Source organism: Macaca mulatta, chromosome 3 (genome assembly GCF_049350105.2).
Source record: "Macaca mulatta isolate MMU2019108-1 chromosome 3, T2T-MMU8v2.0, whole genome shotgun sequence".
NCBI classification, from domain to species: Eukaryota; Metazoa; Chordata; class Mammalia; order Primates; family Cercopithecidae; genus Macaca; species Macaca mulatta.
In genome coordinates, this window is record NC_133408.1 from 162,082,669 (window position 1) to 162,100,349 (window position 17,681).

General features: G+C 37.8%; 1 protein-coding gene across 8 annotated transcripts in view; it reads right to left on the minus strand.

Annotated features, from left to right (window-relative positions):
- Positions 1-5,715: 5,715 nt before the first annotated feature.
- Positions 5,716-17,681, minus strand: part of CADPS2 (calcium dependent secretion activator 2) — a 572,739-nt gene continuing 560,773 nt past the window's right edge. For all 8 annotated transcript variants that reach the window (XM_028846226.2, XM_015134824.3, XM_077997218.1 and 5 more), the window contains 2 exons: positions 11,785-11,889; positions 5,716-6,714 (listed from right to left, as the gene is read on the minus strand). In XM_028846226.2, the coding sequence (XP_028702059.1) occupies positions 6,541-6,714; positions 11,785-11,889 (279 nt within the window). In that variant the 3' untranslated portion in view covers positions 5,716-6,540. The remainder of the gene's footprint in view (positions 6,715-11,784; positions 11,890-17,681) is intronic.

The window sequence follows — 17,681 nt, forward strand, 5'->3', positions numbered from 1 at the left end:
CACAGCTAGTGAACTTGTTGAGTAGTGGATAGTGGTAGTTCCCCTTTGTTTTGTTTTTCTGTAAAATGTGATTAAATAAAAGCCCCCTTCATTTAGAGGAGACATGGACATAGAAAAGAAATTTTAAAATAAATCCGCTTTACATATGAAAAGCTATCACGTTTTTAAAAAGTTAGCTATAAATTTTTCCAAAATATTATTCAGACAATTGGACTTAAAAACAGTTCCTCTGCTCAGTGATAGATTTTAGGATAATCACATGGAAATGTTAAAATATACGCAGGAATCGTATTTGCTATGTGTTTTTCACAACCTCAAGCACTTTCCTTCTCCTTAGACGTCTGGTCTCCCACATTCAGTACTGTGTTCCTGGGGAACACTTTCTTCTATAGATTCAGAAGTTAACCTTGACAAAAGCTTTTCAAAAAAATCTCAGTTTGAGTAAAGCAAATTTCATTTCTTAAGAAGTGGTTATGCATTTGTGAAATTAATCAACTTTCCATAGACTATTGTAATTTTATGAAAGAACACACCTAGTAATCACATGAAGTAACAAAAGAAATGAGTATGAGTAAATGACAATGAATAAGCTCCTTGAATACAGCAACTTTGAAGCTGTGTTAAAAAAATTATTACCCGGTCATCCAGCAGGCAAGACCTACCAAAAGCCCTACTCTCCCACAATCTGCCCACTCAGTCTTTCCATGTTTCACTTTCCACTTTTTGGGATTCAGTCCTGTTAGGTTCTGATGTTTTACCATGCAACTTTCTTTACTGTAACATTTTCTACCTCCTTACCAAAATCTCCTTCTGAAGTTACAATTGGTTTTGCTTCCTTGGCATATTAAGGAAATGCCATATAGAAGAAACTTTAGCATTTCTTCAGCATTTAATCAAGTCTCCTTTTTTTCAGTCTCACCCAAAAGAGATGAAGAGATGTTATTTGTAGGGAGAGAAGAGAGATGTAGTGCTAAAGAGGAAATCATTGATTTAGAGTAGAGAAGAATTTGACTCACTACTTTAAATTTTTGCACAGGGAAATATTGATGTCATCTATGTGTAGGGGCTCTATAAATAACCCTAGGCCAGGGTTATGGGAAGAGTAACTGCCTTGTCTGATGGTTCTTGAAACCAACTCTTCACTTCCTCTTGATATGAGAATCATTGATCTTAGGGAGAGTCAACGGAGACAGAGATTGGGGACAAGTCTAGAATACATTTATTAAAAAATGAGCACACAAATACAACTATCCTCACTGCAAAATTGCAAAGCAGAGGGAAATAAAAGTCGTCATCATATTGAGTCACTGGGTCTAGGACTCAGAAGCTGCCGCTGGCTACTTTAAAGAAATGACTGGGGTGGAGACCACCAGTCCGGTTAAAAAAGCGGCTCCAGTCCCAGCTTCATGCCGGGCACCGTCTCTTCCCCTTTCCCGATGAGTATTCCGTTTCTACCTGCCCAAGGTCACAGCGTGCTGGACCCCCGGACCGCCAGGACGCGCGTCTCCTGTGCCACCTATGTACTGGGTTGTGACCCTGGAGCGCACCCTTGCCCCACCCTGTGCCGCTGCGTTGCTCAAGTGTTCCTGGGAGCCTACAAGTACTGCAGTCCAGCAACTCCGGGCAGGAGTCGGTGCTGGCAGTCGTCCTAAGCGCCTGCTCTCTCTCTCTCTCTCTCTCTCTCTCTCTCTCTCTCTCTCCCCGCACCCCCCATTGCTTGGTTGCCGCAGCTGGGGCCACCTTGAAGCGTGTGGCCCCCCTCTGACTTTCTCTCTCGGTTCCACTCGCAGTTGGCAAGTGCATCCTTCTGTTGCATCCCTGAATTGGGACGCAGGACATCGTTCTAGGCTCCTATAAGCTTCGGAAAGTATTAATGAACACCATTTGCACCTGAAATTCCCTTGAACTCAACCCGCTGACCACAAAAGCCGAGGCCTGAGATTCCTCGCTTGTGGTCTGGCACCTCCTGGATCATCCCCGTCCCATTTCAGAGCCCCTGACCAACATAATCTGCAAGTGTACTCAATAACACATCTCTAGCTACCTCCCTTCCCAACCGCAGCTACAGGGGCTGCTGTTAGAGATGCGGGCCCTTTCTGAGACCAGAGTTAGCTTGCCCCTCCCCGTCTCCTCCTCTTCTCCCATCGGGCTGGCCATATATATAACCGGAGAACTGGACAATTCTAACCAGTTCACAGACACGCCAGGGGCTAGACTGAAGATTCTCAGAGCTGCCTGTGATCCAAAAGGACCCTGTGCCAACCCCAGAGAGAATGGCCGGTGAGACTGGTGGTGCATGTTGGCAGAGGCAAGCCTCCCACGATTTCATTCGAATCCATTCGTATATTAAGAAACGGTTAATAATGGCCACCACTTATGACGTCTCTAATCTTTCCAGCAACCTTCCTTATGAAGTGCCCATTTTACAGAGAGGTTAAGTAACTTGTCCAAGTCCACAGGGCTCAGACTTGGGGAAGAGATGTGGTTACTAGTAACCAAACCCAGACTTTTCTGACTCCAAACTCGGGGCTCTGCGGTTGTCCAAGCTGCTGTCAGGTACACTCAAATCTGGGTAGTAAAATCGGAGGTCTTCTTCACTTGGGAAACAGATCGAATTCTTCCCTTACCTCCTCATCTCTCGGTGGCACATGGTCGCACTCCAATGACTACTCCCTGAAAGCAAATGAGTGGTTGACCCTCTAATGACATTTGGAGTCCAGGTTCAGAGTTTTGCTCCCGCCTCTACTCCCTTAATATTTTACTCAATGTCACAGAGGAGAACAGCTTAAGGCAGCCCTGCGCCTCAACTTCAATCCGAAGCTGGGGTATCCCAGAGAAAGGCTCGCCTTGATCTCCTGCTGGGGCACCTGCCCAGCCACGCGCCTCGAGGGCGTCGCTGCTCTCAACCCCTCTCCACCACTGCCCGGCGGCCCAGGCCTATGGATGCGACTCCATCTGTAGCAAAGTTCGGGGGCCAAATGGGTCTGGGGTCTTCCTCGAAGGTTACTACGAGTAGGACTTGAAGGGAGAAGGAGGCGAATTAGCGACTTCGTTTCCCTGCATAGTACTGGGATAGGGTAGCGGTGATGGTCTTGGGGGAACTCTGTGTAAAGACTGGATGACCACGGGCCTCCCGGAAACCCCACACGCCAGGCCTCCAACTTCTGCACAAATGTGGGGTGGATGGCGGAGGGCTGTGGCGGGGTCTTGGAGCTGCTGAGAGCCGAGAGGCGCAGATCGCAAGCTGGCAGGCTGGGCTGCTATCCCGGCGCACAGATGCCCCGCCGCCAGTCGAGCGTGAACATCTCTCCGGAACATCGATCTGTCACCTCCCTTTAAGGACCCGGACCGGGAAATTTTCATTTTCTGTTTTGAAAATAAGAAATAAAAGCGACCAAGCTCTTGCTCTAATCTTCCCCCGCGGGCCCTTCCACGCGGGCTGGTGGGGATCAGAAGGTCGGGTCCGAGCTCGGGGGCGCGGGGTTCCTGTGAACTCCCGGCGCACTCGGTCCAGTCCCCAGGCCCTCTCGGGAGGCAGACCGCGGCAGCGCAAAGGGGCTTCGAGGATCTCTGAGCAACGACGGCTGAGTGACCTCTTTCCCTCTCAAGCACACCTTCAAGGAGCCGGTGGACTCTCTCACCGCCGGTAGCTGCGGGCGGAGGGCGGCGCCAGGCCAGCCTGGACTGTGACCCTGGGTGGCGGGGTGGCAGCACATAGACGCTTTGTACCGGCGTTTATTGCAAAAGAAGCGGGAACTCCCTTTTCCTGAGAGAGGGACAATGAGCAAGGACTAAAGGGAATTCAAGTGGAAAAATCAGTGAACACAAGAACGACCCACTGCTGGAGACAAGAGGTTTACATTAAGCTCTGTATGGTTCTTTCCCTTTCCGGGAATAGGCATTATTATTATTTTTTTTTCTTCAAGTGTTTGAAGAAATTTTCCTTCTAGACGTATTATTTAACAAACCGATTCTGGTTGGATGTTAGACGGTATTAGTTATTATCTCCTGCAGCACTAAGCAAACTGTCCAAAGAATGTACCTGTTTGCCCTTCACCCAAATCATTTAGACGGTATAGCTATTTCTTTTTAGTTAAAATTAAGTTTCACTTAGAAAATTCTGCAAGAGTTGTTAGACTCTTGGCTAAATTCATTTTCTTAAAAAAATAATACTTTAAAAAGAGTAATACCACATGAGACGTGGCATCCTTTAATAGACAGATGCTTGGGTGTTCATCCTAATAGTTATACCCGTCAATGAACAATTATTAAGTCATTTCAAGCACTTTGCAATTAGTTCAAACAATTTGCAGTTAGCTTGGGGGGAAAACTTAAAAATCACTTTTCATTCTTTTTCAGTTACTTTATGATTTTTTTTCATACATCATTTTATGGATCAAAGGTTGGTCTCCAATTTTCTCATAAGTATGTAAGTAGCTCCACTATCTGCCTCTGACTGCTATTGCCTTTGCTTTGGAAGCCACTGTGGGTGAAGAGTAGGCAAGGAGCTTTTAGAAATCTCCTGGGTGTAGAAGGGAAGTAGCAGAGAACATAGAAATCTGGACAGAACCTCAAAGGGGCTGACCAGCCAAGGGGGCCAGTGGGCAGGTTAAACATGCCAGGTCAGCAGCAAGAACCTCCAGGCCCCAAATACTTTCCCCTGCACCATCTGCTTTTCTTATTTCTGAATTCTGTCAGCTATCATTTCTTAGAGTAAATACACTTTTCTTTAACAAAGGCAGAATTTTAATACATTTGAGGTCATCACTTAGTCACACTTCAGGACAAAATGGATCCATTATTTGGAGATGATATGTATCAAGGAAATGGACATTTTATTGAAAGGAAAAGAAAGGTGGGTAATTACCAAGTACAGAGCAATCTGTGGTGGAACAGCAAGCTTGGGGATGGTGCCATTGGAAAGTTTGGGATAGCATGACTGAACATTTGAGGGTTTGGAGAAAAGACTATTTGGTGTGTGGATAAAGAAGAAAAGAAGGGAGAACATTCCCAAACTTCGTTTCAAAAACAGTGAGTTGGTAGAGTTAGTATCTAATCCTGGAAAAAGGAAGAAATTTCCTCCTTTTTTGTTTGTTATCTTACACCTAGGGCCCAGCAAATGAGCCAAAACAATGCTAAATAGTTAACTGTAGATTAGATTTTTAAGGCTAGTCTAGATACCTAATGACCACTTATTACACCATGGGAGAACGAAACTGGAGGTCCAAGTTTTTTCATTTCTAAAGTTTCAGAAAAAACATTTTCATAAATTCAGGGATACCTCCACTTATTTTGCACTAACTGACCTCATTTAAAAATTACTTATTAATAAATGCAGTAGCACAATCTGACAATATACTTTAGGAAATATTACTAAAAATAATTCATAGAGAACTTACCCAACATAATACAATTCTCTCTCAAACCCTAGCAAGAAAATATTTTGAGAGAACCACTACTAATGTGAACTACTAGTTAACATTAGTAATATTACTATTAGTTAACACTGATTACTAATATTAGTGAGTATGAAATATATACTTCCTCCGCTGTGGAAATATGCTGTCATAGTAATTCTTTTAACAATGTGTGTGCCTATTAGGTCCAAAGAACAGTCAGTGTTACTATCTTTTACTCATTTGATTAAAAACAAAATATTACAAAACAAAACAAACAAACAAAAAACCCAAGAAACAAAAACACAGAGTCAGATAGTTGGGATGTTTGAAACACTGCAAACCTCTTTTACTGCATTTGCCCTATACAAGTCTAATAAATACAGAAGTAGTTATGAGCAAATAGATTTTTATTGCCTGCAAGCTGTTATACTGGAGTAGGAGAATATAATATCTTGACGGAAGCACACTTGCTACCCCACACCTGGGGCTTGCTTATAGTTGAAAGAAGAAATGTTGAGAATGGAACAAAGACACAAACCCCTTGGATAATCTAGTCTATATTTGGGTTTGGCAATCCTTTCATCCCAGGAATACACCTGTAGACCAATTCAAAGTACTAAGAACCAAGATTAAAGATTTTATACACATCACAATAATAGCAAATTAAGTACAAAACAAACCTGGCACATAAATTATAATTTGTAAGGTACACACCATTTTAACAAGGATACGATAGTGTTGGCGCAGTGATCGGACGTGACTTCTCACAATGCTGCATTATGAGAAATATGTATCTTGCTTTACACAGAAAACATCATTTTGATGTGATTACAGACAAATGCTCAAATATTCTTTTTTAAAAAAATCATGTTCCAATCACAAGCAGAGCCAAGGTTCATTTTTAGGTCAAACTACACAAAAAAGGATACTCTTCTCCAAAAAAACAAAACAAAAAATCCCAAAATCTTGGCATTTCCCCTTTTACTCTACATTCAGGTTTACTTTTTAAGGAAATACAAGCATTTTTATTTGGCCAAATCAAACAATGAATGTAATTACAAGGACAAGGTTAAAACAAAACAAACAAACAAACAAAAAATGTCGATCAAGGTCTTCCTTCCTTCTGCAAAGTTGTGTGATATCAGCCTTCTTCTTCTTCGTCACTGTCTTTCATAGTAATGCCCTGAAGTCCTCCTCCTTCTGAAACAGAGGCTGTGGCTTCCTCTACTGTTAAACGTCTGTGCACAGTATCATAAGTCTTACTGTTCAGTGTTCCTTCCAACACACCCTGCAATCGAAAGTCCCTGTAGGTTTTCTGTAGAAAGAAGAGAAAATTTGCTTAGGTAACTTAGATTATATGCATGTACATAGATATATACTCAGTTGGCATTTCAAAAATGATCTTGGGGAAATCCACTGATAGGTTCATGTGGCTGTCCATGCCAATCATCTTCTTGGGGTATTTCTGGGGAATAAATGCAATGACAGACTTTGGCTATTGCTTCAAACTACAATTACTACATCAAAATGTTGTGACTATGTTGTGACTATCAGATGACAAATTTACTTTCCTCTCAGAACATTACTAATTGCACACAATTTACCTTTTGAATAACCTGTAGCAAAAATAAAATACGTACCTATGTAAGTTTTTAATAAAAAATTATTAGTTTTTTTTAAATTGAGGGGGCTTTCCTTTAATACTGAAAAATACATTATATTTTATAAAATGCATTAATTTTGGGGGGCAGTCATGTGGAGGAAGAAGATTAATCCTACTACCAGTAAAAGAAGTTCACATGTTTAGCATTTCAGTGAATTATAAAAATTTACATGTACTACTAGGTAAAAATTTGTGTATATCTAAATGTCTGGATGAATTTTGCCCTTTTCTTTTGAAATTCCCTTGGGATGTGAAGTGCCGAATTCTGGCATAAAGCTTCCATAGATGGGATAGCAAAACAAGTATTTACATTTTTTCTTAAAACATTAAAATTTGGTGTATTATATAAAAAATAGAATACCATGTTATTGTTTCTACAATGATTTTCAAGACAACAAAAGCCAACAACATTTTTCTGTGGCACTTTAAATATTAATCTATGTTTCCCTTATGTTTACATTGATTGATTGACTGATTGAGACAGGCCTCACTCTGTTACCCAGGCTGGAGTACAGTGGTGTGATCATTGCTTACTGCAGCCTCGACCTTCCAGGCTGAAGCAATCCTGCCACCTTAGCCTCCTGAGAAGCTGGGACCAGAGGTGTGTGCCACCGCGCTCGGCTAACTTTAAAAATTTTTTCTAGATACAAGGTCTTGCCATGTAGCATAGGCTGGTCTTGAACCCCTGGCATCAAATGATCTTCATTTCAGCCTCCCAAAGTGCCGGGACTACAGGCCTGAGCCACTGTGCCTGACCATGTTCACTTTTTTCTTTTTTTGAGATGGAGTCTCACTGTGTCATCCAGGCTGGAGTGCAGTGGCGCAATCTTGGCTCACAGCAGCCTTTGCCTCCCCAGTTCAAGTGATTCTCCCACCTCAGCCTCCCGAGTAGCTGGATTACAGGCACTTGCCACCATGACCATTTAATTTTTGTATTTTGAGGGTTTCACCGTGTCTGCCAGACTGATCTCAAACTCCTGAACTCAGGTGATCCGCCCACCCCAGCCTCCCAAAGTGCTGGCATTACGGGTGTGAGCCACAGCACCCAGCCATGTTCACTTTTTAAAGGGTGATCTTCTTCAAATATAATTTTCTGCAGCTGAACATGATTGGTATTTTATTATTATTGATTTTTAAAGTAGGAGAAAAAGTTCAGAGTTAGTTAAATGGGGAAACAACAAATGAAGATATTTCATTTTGTGGGATATAATTTTGTCATAATAAGCTCATTCTAAGTCATAAGTTATTGTGACTAGGGTAGTACTCTCTTACACCAAAACTCAGGTAATTTGCATCAGAACCAGTGAGATAACTCTAAAAGGTATGTTTTGTCTAGATAATCTGGCAACTGATAAACATGGCATTATTACCACAGAGATTTGTGTTTATTCCTATAACTCTCTTGTAATTAGATTAAACATGTCAAACATAAAATAATCATCTACAGATGATGCGTCTAATGTAAAGTATTATTGTTCCACTGACAATTATATACTGAGTTTGTGAGTTCAACTTTCTTATTTTATTGGAATGACTTTCCTTTGACTTAACTTAATTACCAGTAAGTAGGCCAGAGCAGATCTGAATTGTGGATCTGAAGTCCTGAAGGCTTTCTAATTTATATATAATTAAGACCGCTTTCTTATTCAATTAGAAAGCAATAACCAGTTGGGTGAGGTACTAGGCAGACAGCCTTGCAATCTCTTTCTCTCTCTATCTTTAGAATTCGTAAAATGTTATTGACACTTGGATGTTACCTGTGGCTTCCACAAAGGATTGGTTGGCCCTTGCTTAAGACAAGTGCCTGCCACAGGGTTCTGTTCACTTTTTCCCTCCTAGCAAAAGAAGCAGGCAATTTATGTTAACTGCATTTAATGTCATGGGGCCACTATGGAGAACACAAATACAACAACCATTTTGATTATTTGACGGTTTTACTTTCCTATCCCAAATAAATCATTCTGAGGTAAATACTTTGCAAATAATTTCAGTCTTTAATTTTTTTGTGTAACCTTTTCTGGGATTTGTTTTTTTCTTAGTGTGCAAATGAATGAACCAATTGGTGTAAAAGTGTCTTTGTTTAGGGTAAAGTTGGCTCTTATACAAATTTTGATGGCATCTAGGTCTCCATGGGCATAGAAGAATGGGAATCCCTATGAGTAGTAAGGACAAGACTGCTAAAGTCAAGTAGTTTGGGTCCTGGGTAGAATACACCATTCTGCTGTACCATGCAGGCCAAGTCTAAGTGACCTGGATGGAAGGAAATTCTGGTTATGGGCCTTTGCAATTCTCAATGTGTGTTATTCAATAGCTTCTTAAATTCATTGGGAAATAATCATTATAAGCAAAACCATGTAAGTTCTAAAGAATAATGAATCTATGTATGAAATCGGCTAAAGTCTGTTTATATTCAAAGTAGAAAAAACAATTAGAACATTAAATTATTAACTCAGTTTGATTTTTATTGTGAAAATAATCATTTCTAATTATTAAATAGAGTCCTCCCTATGACTTGATTAAATGCATCAGCCCAAGAACACATTGGCTAAGCCTGGAGACTTGCCTGTGAAAACTAAAACATGGACAATCAAACATATTCATGAAAATTAATTTCATATTTATTGGCCAATTATTGATCATTAGGAAGAATATATTAAAAGAAGATAAACTGACTTACAGTACAATGGAAATGTCGCTATATAATTCATAAAATTATTGTTCTTTTATGCTAAAATACTCACTGGTGAGAATACTTAAGATCTACTCTTAGCAAATTTCAAGTATACATTAATAAGTCACACTGTATATCTTGAGTATATAAAAATTTTTACTTTCAAATTATACCTCAATAAAATGAAAAAATTTCACTCTTGCTTAATCTTTAACTATAAAGATGTGTGGAAATGAGGAATAATTTTGAAAGAAACAAATCGTGGGCTAATATGGAGATTTTTATTCTCAAAACAAAGAACTTAATAATGTATCAGCTAACACCAGGGGGCTGAATATGTAACCTCTGAAATCCTGAACACAGTAGGCATTAGCTTGAAAATATGGTTTATCATAAGGATAAACAGCTAATTGTAATATTAATCACTGTATAAAGTGCAACTGTTATATATGTGTGTATATATATGTGTATATATGTGGCAAATACATTATCCTGATTCTCTTTTTTGAAAAAAAAAACTTCATTTGAAAGCGCTTCAAGTCACATTTATAGAAACAAGAAACAATGGAGAAGTAAGCCAATTATGAACCTATCATACTGTCATTTCAGTTTCTTTGTAAAATAAAGAATACCATATATGAAGTGTTCTGGATCAAAAGTACTTTCTCCATTGACATGTAATGTGTAGCTATAGTATTAACATTTTGTGACTGGCTATAATTTTACTTGTTATTTATGAGTAATCATAATGCTATTATTGTGACATTTTAGGTCTGGTTCTACTTTCCAGTAGATTTGCCAATTTCTGACTTTGGAACAGAACTTTCCTATTTGTGGGCCTAACAAGGATTAACAAGCAGGCGTAAAATAATTTGTATTCTAATTAGACTGTAGGAACCAAGGGAATAAAGAAAATATTTTAATGTGGCTAGAAATATCTTTTAATGATGTAACACAGTGGGTCTTTGCAAACTGTAGCATGTTTTCATGTATTAGAACCATCTGGAGGACTTGTTAATCTATAGATTACTGGGTTCCACCCTCGGAGTTTCTGATTCAGTAGGTCTGGGGTGGGGCCCAAGAATTTGTGGTTCTAACAAGTTCTCAGGTGATGATGATAATAGTAGGTGAGGGATGACACTTCGCAAACTACTGTGTATACTCATATATACACACACATACACATAAATGCATATATACACATTATGTGTGTGGGCACATACACACATATATACTACTAATAAATGGTACTATAATGAAAGTAAAAGTCTTTTGTTTAAATAAATAGGTGATTCTCAATAGCTTAATGTTTTCTGCCGTAAGGTGAAATGTCTGTCCCAGTTTTAAGAAAAGGTTAAACTTGGGGTAAATTTTGTGCTTCCATTAGAATTTACAAAGTGTGAAAAATTATGCATAATATATTACAGATTTTATTCACTAAACGTGACATGTAATTTATTAGCTTTTCTCTTGAAGAGTTAAAGTCAAAACGGCCTTGCCGAACTTACGTGACATCTATGTCAGTAGTTTTGGGTGGTCTCCAACACTCAAATGATTACCTTTTACATATAAGAAGGGGCATGCTTCCAAAAGAATTTGGGCAATGACAATGTATTACTTTTGTACCAGCATATAATAAAATAACTGAGACTCTCCTTATTCTTCTGGCAAAATATAGTTCAAAAGCCCTCACAATGATATATGATCCAAATAAATATGAAGTAATTGTATTATGAGAAAACATTTATATGCTTAAGAAAATTAATGTAAAATTATTGTGAACCTACTTCCTTCAGGTAACTGTGCTGGGGCTTTATGTATTTAATCTCAAACTGTGATTATTTGCGAGCAAATTTTTTTTTATTAGTACAAAAAAGATAAATTTATATTCATTTGTTAATCTAACTAAAAATGGAAGTAAACAGCAGCACAACATTGCTAATAAGTGATACTTTTTAGTTACATCAAATACAGTTTTCTTGTATGTCAGTATCTTGTCATTATTCCTTATAGCTTGGTGGGCAATTCATATCTAAACACATTTTGTTTACCTTCACAATCTTGATGAGCGTCTTCAGCTGGTAAATATGGAGCTGGAGGTCTAATCTATCAGTCAACCACACACAAATGACTTTCATGGAACTGCTGTACCATTGCTGGAATGGAGAATTGGGGCACAGGGGAGGAGAACAAAAAAGAAAACAACCTCTGCAGTATTCATTTAACAGATTCGGTAATGAGGGGGTAATAAAACACTCTGAAATGACCACAGATCAGCACTTGAAGTCAATAATGCTATAATTTCCTATTAACAGAATTGTATGCTTTGCTAGAAAATCTGTTAAGTTGACCTAGGCTGTTCTTTAAATGAATTAACATTACAGTCTTTCAGCTGTAACATATTCACGGAAACAGTGTTTTTGCACTTTGCAGCCTAGTGGCCTGCTTTGTAATTTGTAGGTAACAAAGGGTCCTAAATACATGTTTTAGGACTGAATGGACAGCCAAGCAGCAGGAAAAAAGAGGTAAATTATTTTCAAAGGAAAATTTTCTATTGGCCTGCATGTTAAATAAAAATCAAAAAGAAGATGTGTTATGCTATAAGTCATGTAGCCAATACCTAAAAATTACATTTTAAAGGAGCGATGGTAAAAAAAAAACCAAAAACCAAAAACCAAAAAACAAAACCCTACAACTTATTAAACAGTAATCCTCAATCACACCTTTATCAATTAAATATTTACCAAGCTCTTTAAAACCATCTAAAATAAAGATTTATTGAGATCTTAGGAAGAAACATTATAAAGATTGAATTCTTGTAAGAATCACAAAATAGGTGTCAGTTGACCAAATTATGAATGAAAAGGATGTGTTTCATTTTGTAGTTTTCGAGGTTCCATAATTTTTCTGTTTATTACAACTCTCTTAAGAGAAAAACTGAAATTCTTCTTTAATGCATTTTTCTGCTCCTATATGTCTGTCAGTCGAGTAAAAGAAAATGTTGTTCCTATTTTCAAATAAGACAATCTGCCATTACAAATGACATTTTTAAGGGATACAGTGAATCAGAGCTAGGTTTTGATAACACTCTAAGAATAATGCTACTCATTCAGACAAAAGTGAGAAATATCAATGTCCACTCAGCATTTAGGAAATGACAAAAGAGTTTTTTAAAGACAAGAGATTTTGTGCCTTGTTTGTATATACAAACATAGTGACAGTCCAGATCACGTATGTGTGTGCATACGTTCTTAAGAATTTAAACACAGAAAAAAAAATTAGAAAAAAAAATTTTTCTACATAATAAAACCGTAAATTCAACTTCTAAAATAAATTTTCACTGATCCAAGTCTGAAATTCATCTGGATTTATATTTATAAATTGTATTGGATACAATTTAGTTTAACAAGAAATGGTATTTTAAGTATAAATTAAAAACGAATTTTACATTTTTACCATGCTTATTTCTATTAATTTGTTAGTATAATGAACATATATGCATCAAATGAGGTAATCTAATTTAAATGGATAACTGATATACTAAATAATAGCAATCAAATGGATAAATAAAAGCTTCAAGCTTTAAAAATGTGAGATGGATCATGATTTTTAGAACATATGTTATTCCTGTACCTAATTTTGCTCCTTCCTAATAAGCACTTTCTTAATATTCAGGACATGTAAAAATTTCAGCAATAAGTTTTATAAAACAAGACAGTCATACTCCAAAATTCCTAAAAAAGTAAACTTCTAGTAAATTCACTACTTTAACTGGCACATTAAGTCTCAAAATCTTTTATAGATACTTTAATTTCCAACATTAAATTCTATGCTACTTATTTCAAATTATTTACAGCTTCAACTTCTTGATTTCTATTTTAATACAGGCAGACGCTCACAAGTATTGGTGATATTGAATATGAGTACAGTTAATTGAGGCCCTTCCACCACACCACACTCTAGATAATTTGAAAGTGAAAATATTGTCCTAATGGATGTGACTCTTAAAAATTACAGTCATTTTGCACGGGATAGTAAATTTTTCTTTCTTGTTGAAGGAGAGAAAGTATATGTACTTTACGAAGTCTATCATAACATACTAGTTACTCTGTTAGACTGCGCAGTTACTGTAACTTGGTAAGTTATATAAATTTGAGGGAAATGAACAAACTTTCTTAAAATTACTCTATATGCATCTTTGTGTTCTTGAAAATCCTTATATAATTTAAAATTAACTTCATTTTTCCACCATATATAATGGCACTTATAATTAAGTGATAATTGAAAAGACATACAATGTAACACAGAAATCATTTATATATAACTTATTTAATACAATGCCAAAATGATAATTTTAGAGAAAAAGAATTTGGGAATAAAATGATCTAAAATTAACTGCAAAAACAGAAAAAGAGAACTATTATTAAGTAAAATGTTTAAGCTACTTTATCATCATCTTACTTTGAAGGTCAATAAATTGTTCTATTAGCAAAAGCCTCTAAGAAAAACTTATTCTATCAAATACTAATGTATATTTTTGGCTCCTAAGTCAAAGCATTTTCAAGAGGCATTTCAGCTAAATTAAGCAAATGATTAAGGAAAAGCAGCAACTTAGCTCAGAATATGTGCTGCCACTAAGAATAGGCTAACAACTACAAAAATCCCACTATGACTGCTTTCTTGTATACACTAAAACGCAGACACACACACACGCACACACACACACACACACACGCGCACACACCTTAAACAATGAAAGCCACCAAAGAGAAACCTTTAGCACCTTCTTATTTCTAGTGCTGGAATTAATATGTCCTTCTTTTGACCACTGAATAGGGTAGGTACCATTTTCTCACACTGAGAAAAAAGTCAAAGGTAGGTTCTCTTCATTCCCCAACCCCCTCCACCAAACCAAACCAAACAAAAAATTGGAAAAGGGTGAATGTGCAGTAAAGTCTCCATGTTAGAAAGCGCCTTTTCACTTTGGAAAAGTTAATTTTATAAAACAACTTGGTTGACCATTCACTTTTCCCTGTAGGGGATGAAAAGGAAGGGGTGCCGCAGCTTGCACAGAAGGTATGGGAATGGCATTACTGCTTTATTCTTTGCCTTGGTCTACACAGGAATAAAGCAGTAAGTGTATATTTTACAAATTTTTTCTACATCAATCCATGACAGCAGCCTACCGCTTTAGAAAAAAAATATGTTTTTTTCTTCTTTTTGTGGTTCATTCAACTCCTGTAAGGGCATGCGTTACTCACTTCATTTTCTTGAGATATCTCTTTTAAAGCAAAAATAGAAGAAAAGGAAAGGCTAGGGTTGACTCTGTGAGACCCCTGTATTTATTCACACTTATTGTGCATGACTGTAGACTGGTAAATCATATTAGCAGCCCGTCTCCCCATCAAGCTGCTACTTGCTTTCCAGCCCTGGGAAGGTTCAACAAATCAACAGGAGCACGGAAAACAGAACATCAGTCTAATCTAGTGTTTAAGGTGAAGTTTTCAAACCCAATCTAAGAAGATCTTTAGAGCAAGCAACAAGCTGAAGGGCTCAGAAGGTGGTATTGACAATGAAAGAGTGTTGAAATATTGAGAAGCGCAGCACTTGTGCATTTTTAATAACAAGAGGGTCAACAAGGACACAGCTCCCTCAGTGCCAGGAGTTGCCACTGACTATGGAAATTGCCACACCAGGGCTATAAACGCTTGCAGTTCATCAGCTTTCTTAAACAGTTCATCAGCTTTCTTAAACACCCTGAACCCCCTCAGTGGACCTTTAGTCTTGAATTAACAAACCAAAGCAATGAAAGAGGGTGCAGTCTGAATGGCTGGCATTGATCCCCAACTGTGTCAGCACTGCTACAGGCCCTGAAAAACTCTTTCCATTGTCAATAGAAATTGACAAACCTCATCTCCTAAATAGTGCAGCTGAGCCAGGCGGGATCCACGCAGCTGTAAAGGGCTCTGCTCTTGGGGCCGGGGAGCACTAACAATAGAACAAGCATGAGCTCTTTGTCAGTCCCAGACTCGGCAATTTTCTAACAAGGATTAAAGTTGTTTCTCCGCAGAGCTGGTGAAAAGAGATTTAGCAACATACCGTGCTTTCTTCATGCAAGTTAAAGAGAAGTAGTTAAGGAATTTCATTATTCTGTTGACTATTGGAAATACAAAACAAATATATTAAATATGCACTCTCCTTTTTGCCTAATTTATAGCATTTTGAGGACGATTCAATTAAATATAACACGTATTGCCTGGAAACAAGCACTTCACCTTTATTTTGGAAGTTTTATTTTCAAAAAGTCCAGCTGCTTGCCACCTGGAATGAGGTCTCAATACATACTAATGCACAATGCCTTTAGACCCTCCAAGGCTGATATTCCTAAATCTGAATCACAAGACCACATAGGGTTTCTATATCATGGCTGCTTCAAGCAAATGATTTTTGTCAGAATGCAGCTTCTGATGATGATGGCAAGGTAAAAATAGCTGCTTCGCTAGGGTACAAATCTGTGATATATTTTCTACTTAAGTGTTTAGCTTTTTATTAATTATGAATTGGTACAAGTAGCTGATGCATTTTTATTCTTCTCCAGCTATGCTTGTCTCAATAAGTGACAAAGAAAAGAAAAGAAAAAGAACCAAAGAACCAACACTTTTTAGTGAATTAAGACATGAAATGGCCATGTTTCCATATTATGTATTTCTTCATTTATTTCAAAAGAATCTGTATGTTTAGCAAGAGTTGAGCCGTTGTGTTAAAATGAAATAACGCCTAGAAAATCTCACCTTAGGAAATACATACCTTTTAAATATAAAGTTAAATTAAATGAAAGAACAAACAGTACTTTTTAAATAATGAAGGCTTGGATAAATTTGATAAATATAAACCATCCTGTAAGATCATTTAGTAGTTTTAAAGAGCAACAAAATATTTAGAAACATTAATGCACTACAATTCACCAGTATATTAAAAAGTAAATATGAATGTTTCATTATACATTGAGTGTTCATTTTGTCAACAGTACATCTATTCAATGTAACTAAATGTGTGGCTCTGTTTCACTCATTTCTCATGTCTAAGCACTAAAATGCAAATGTTATATTAATGGTAAATTTAATATAATAATATCAAGGTTCTTCCACCCTGTTAAATGCATCCCACTGAAACTATCATACCTGGTTCCATAAAACCAGGCACAAGCATTTTGCAAGTTTTGAGTGTGAATACTTTCCTGGCTTGGAATAGGAATAAGGGCTATATTTAAGGAAAAGTGAAACCAGCCTATTAGGGTTAAAAATACAGGAAGTGTTTAACCCAACCTATGCCAGTCACATTCCCAGCTCGATCCAGAGGCACTCATGGTGGGGAAAGAGAAGAGACTTGCATCTGGACATGGCAGCTGTGGGCTGGTTGTCAACACACCAGAGAAGATCACAAATGCAGATCCCGTGAGGGTAGGCAGTGCTAGCCCCTTTTACGCTACTATTTGCTTGATTGAGCCTGTTACACACTTTCTCTATGCCTCAGCTTTCTCATCTGTAATATGTGGGGTAGATTATATGAATCTATCTTTAAAATACTAAGATTTGAATGCTCTATAGAAATACTGAGTTTAAATTTGACTTAGAGGAAAAGGCATGATGAGCTTGTGATTCTTGTAAAAATGAATGGAAGAGAAAAACCCAGTTGTCATTCTGTTTTTACAGAATGACAGAATTCTTCCAGAATAAAGAAAAATCATCTAGAGTTCCAGAACTTTCTATTGTCTTTTTTTTTTTTTTTTTTTTTTTTTTGAGATGGAGTCTCGCTCTGTCGCCCAGGCTGGAGTGCAGTGGCACGATCTCAGCTCACTGCAAGCTCCGCCTCCTGGGTTTACGCCATTCTCCTGCCTCAGCCTCCCCAGTAGCTGGGACTACAGGTGCCCGCCACCTCGCCCGGCTAG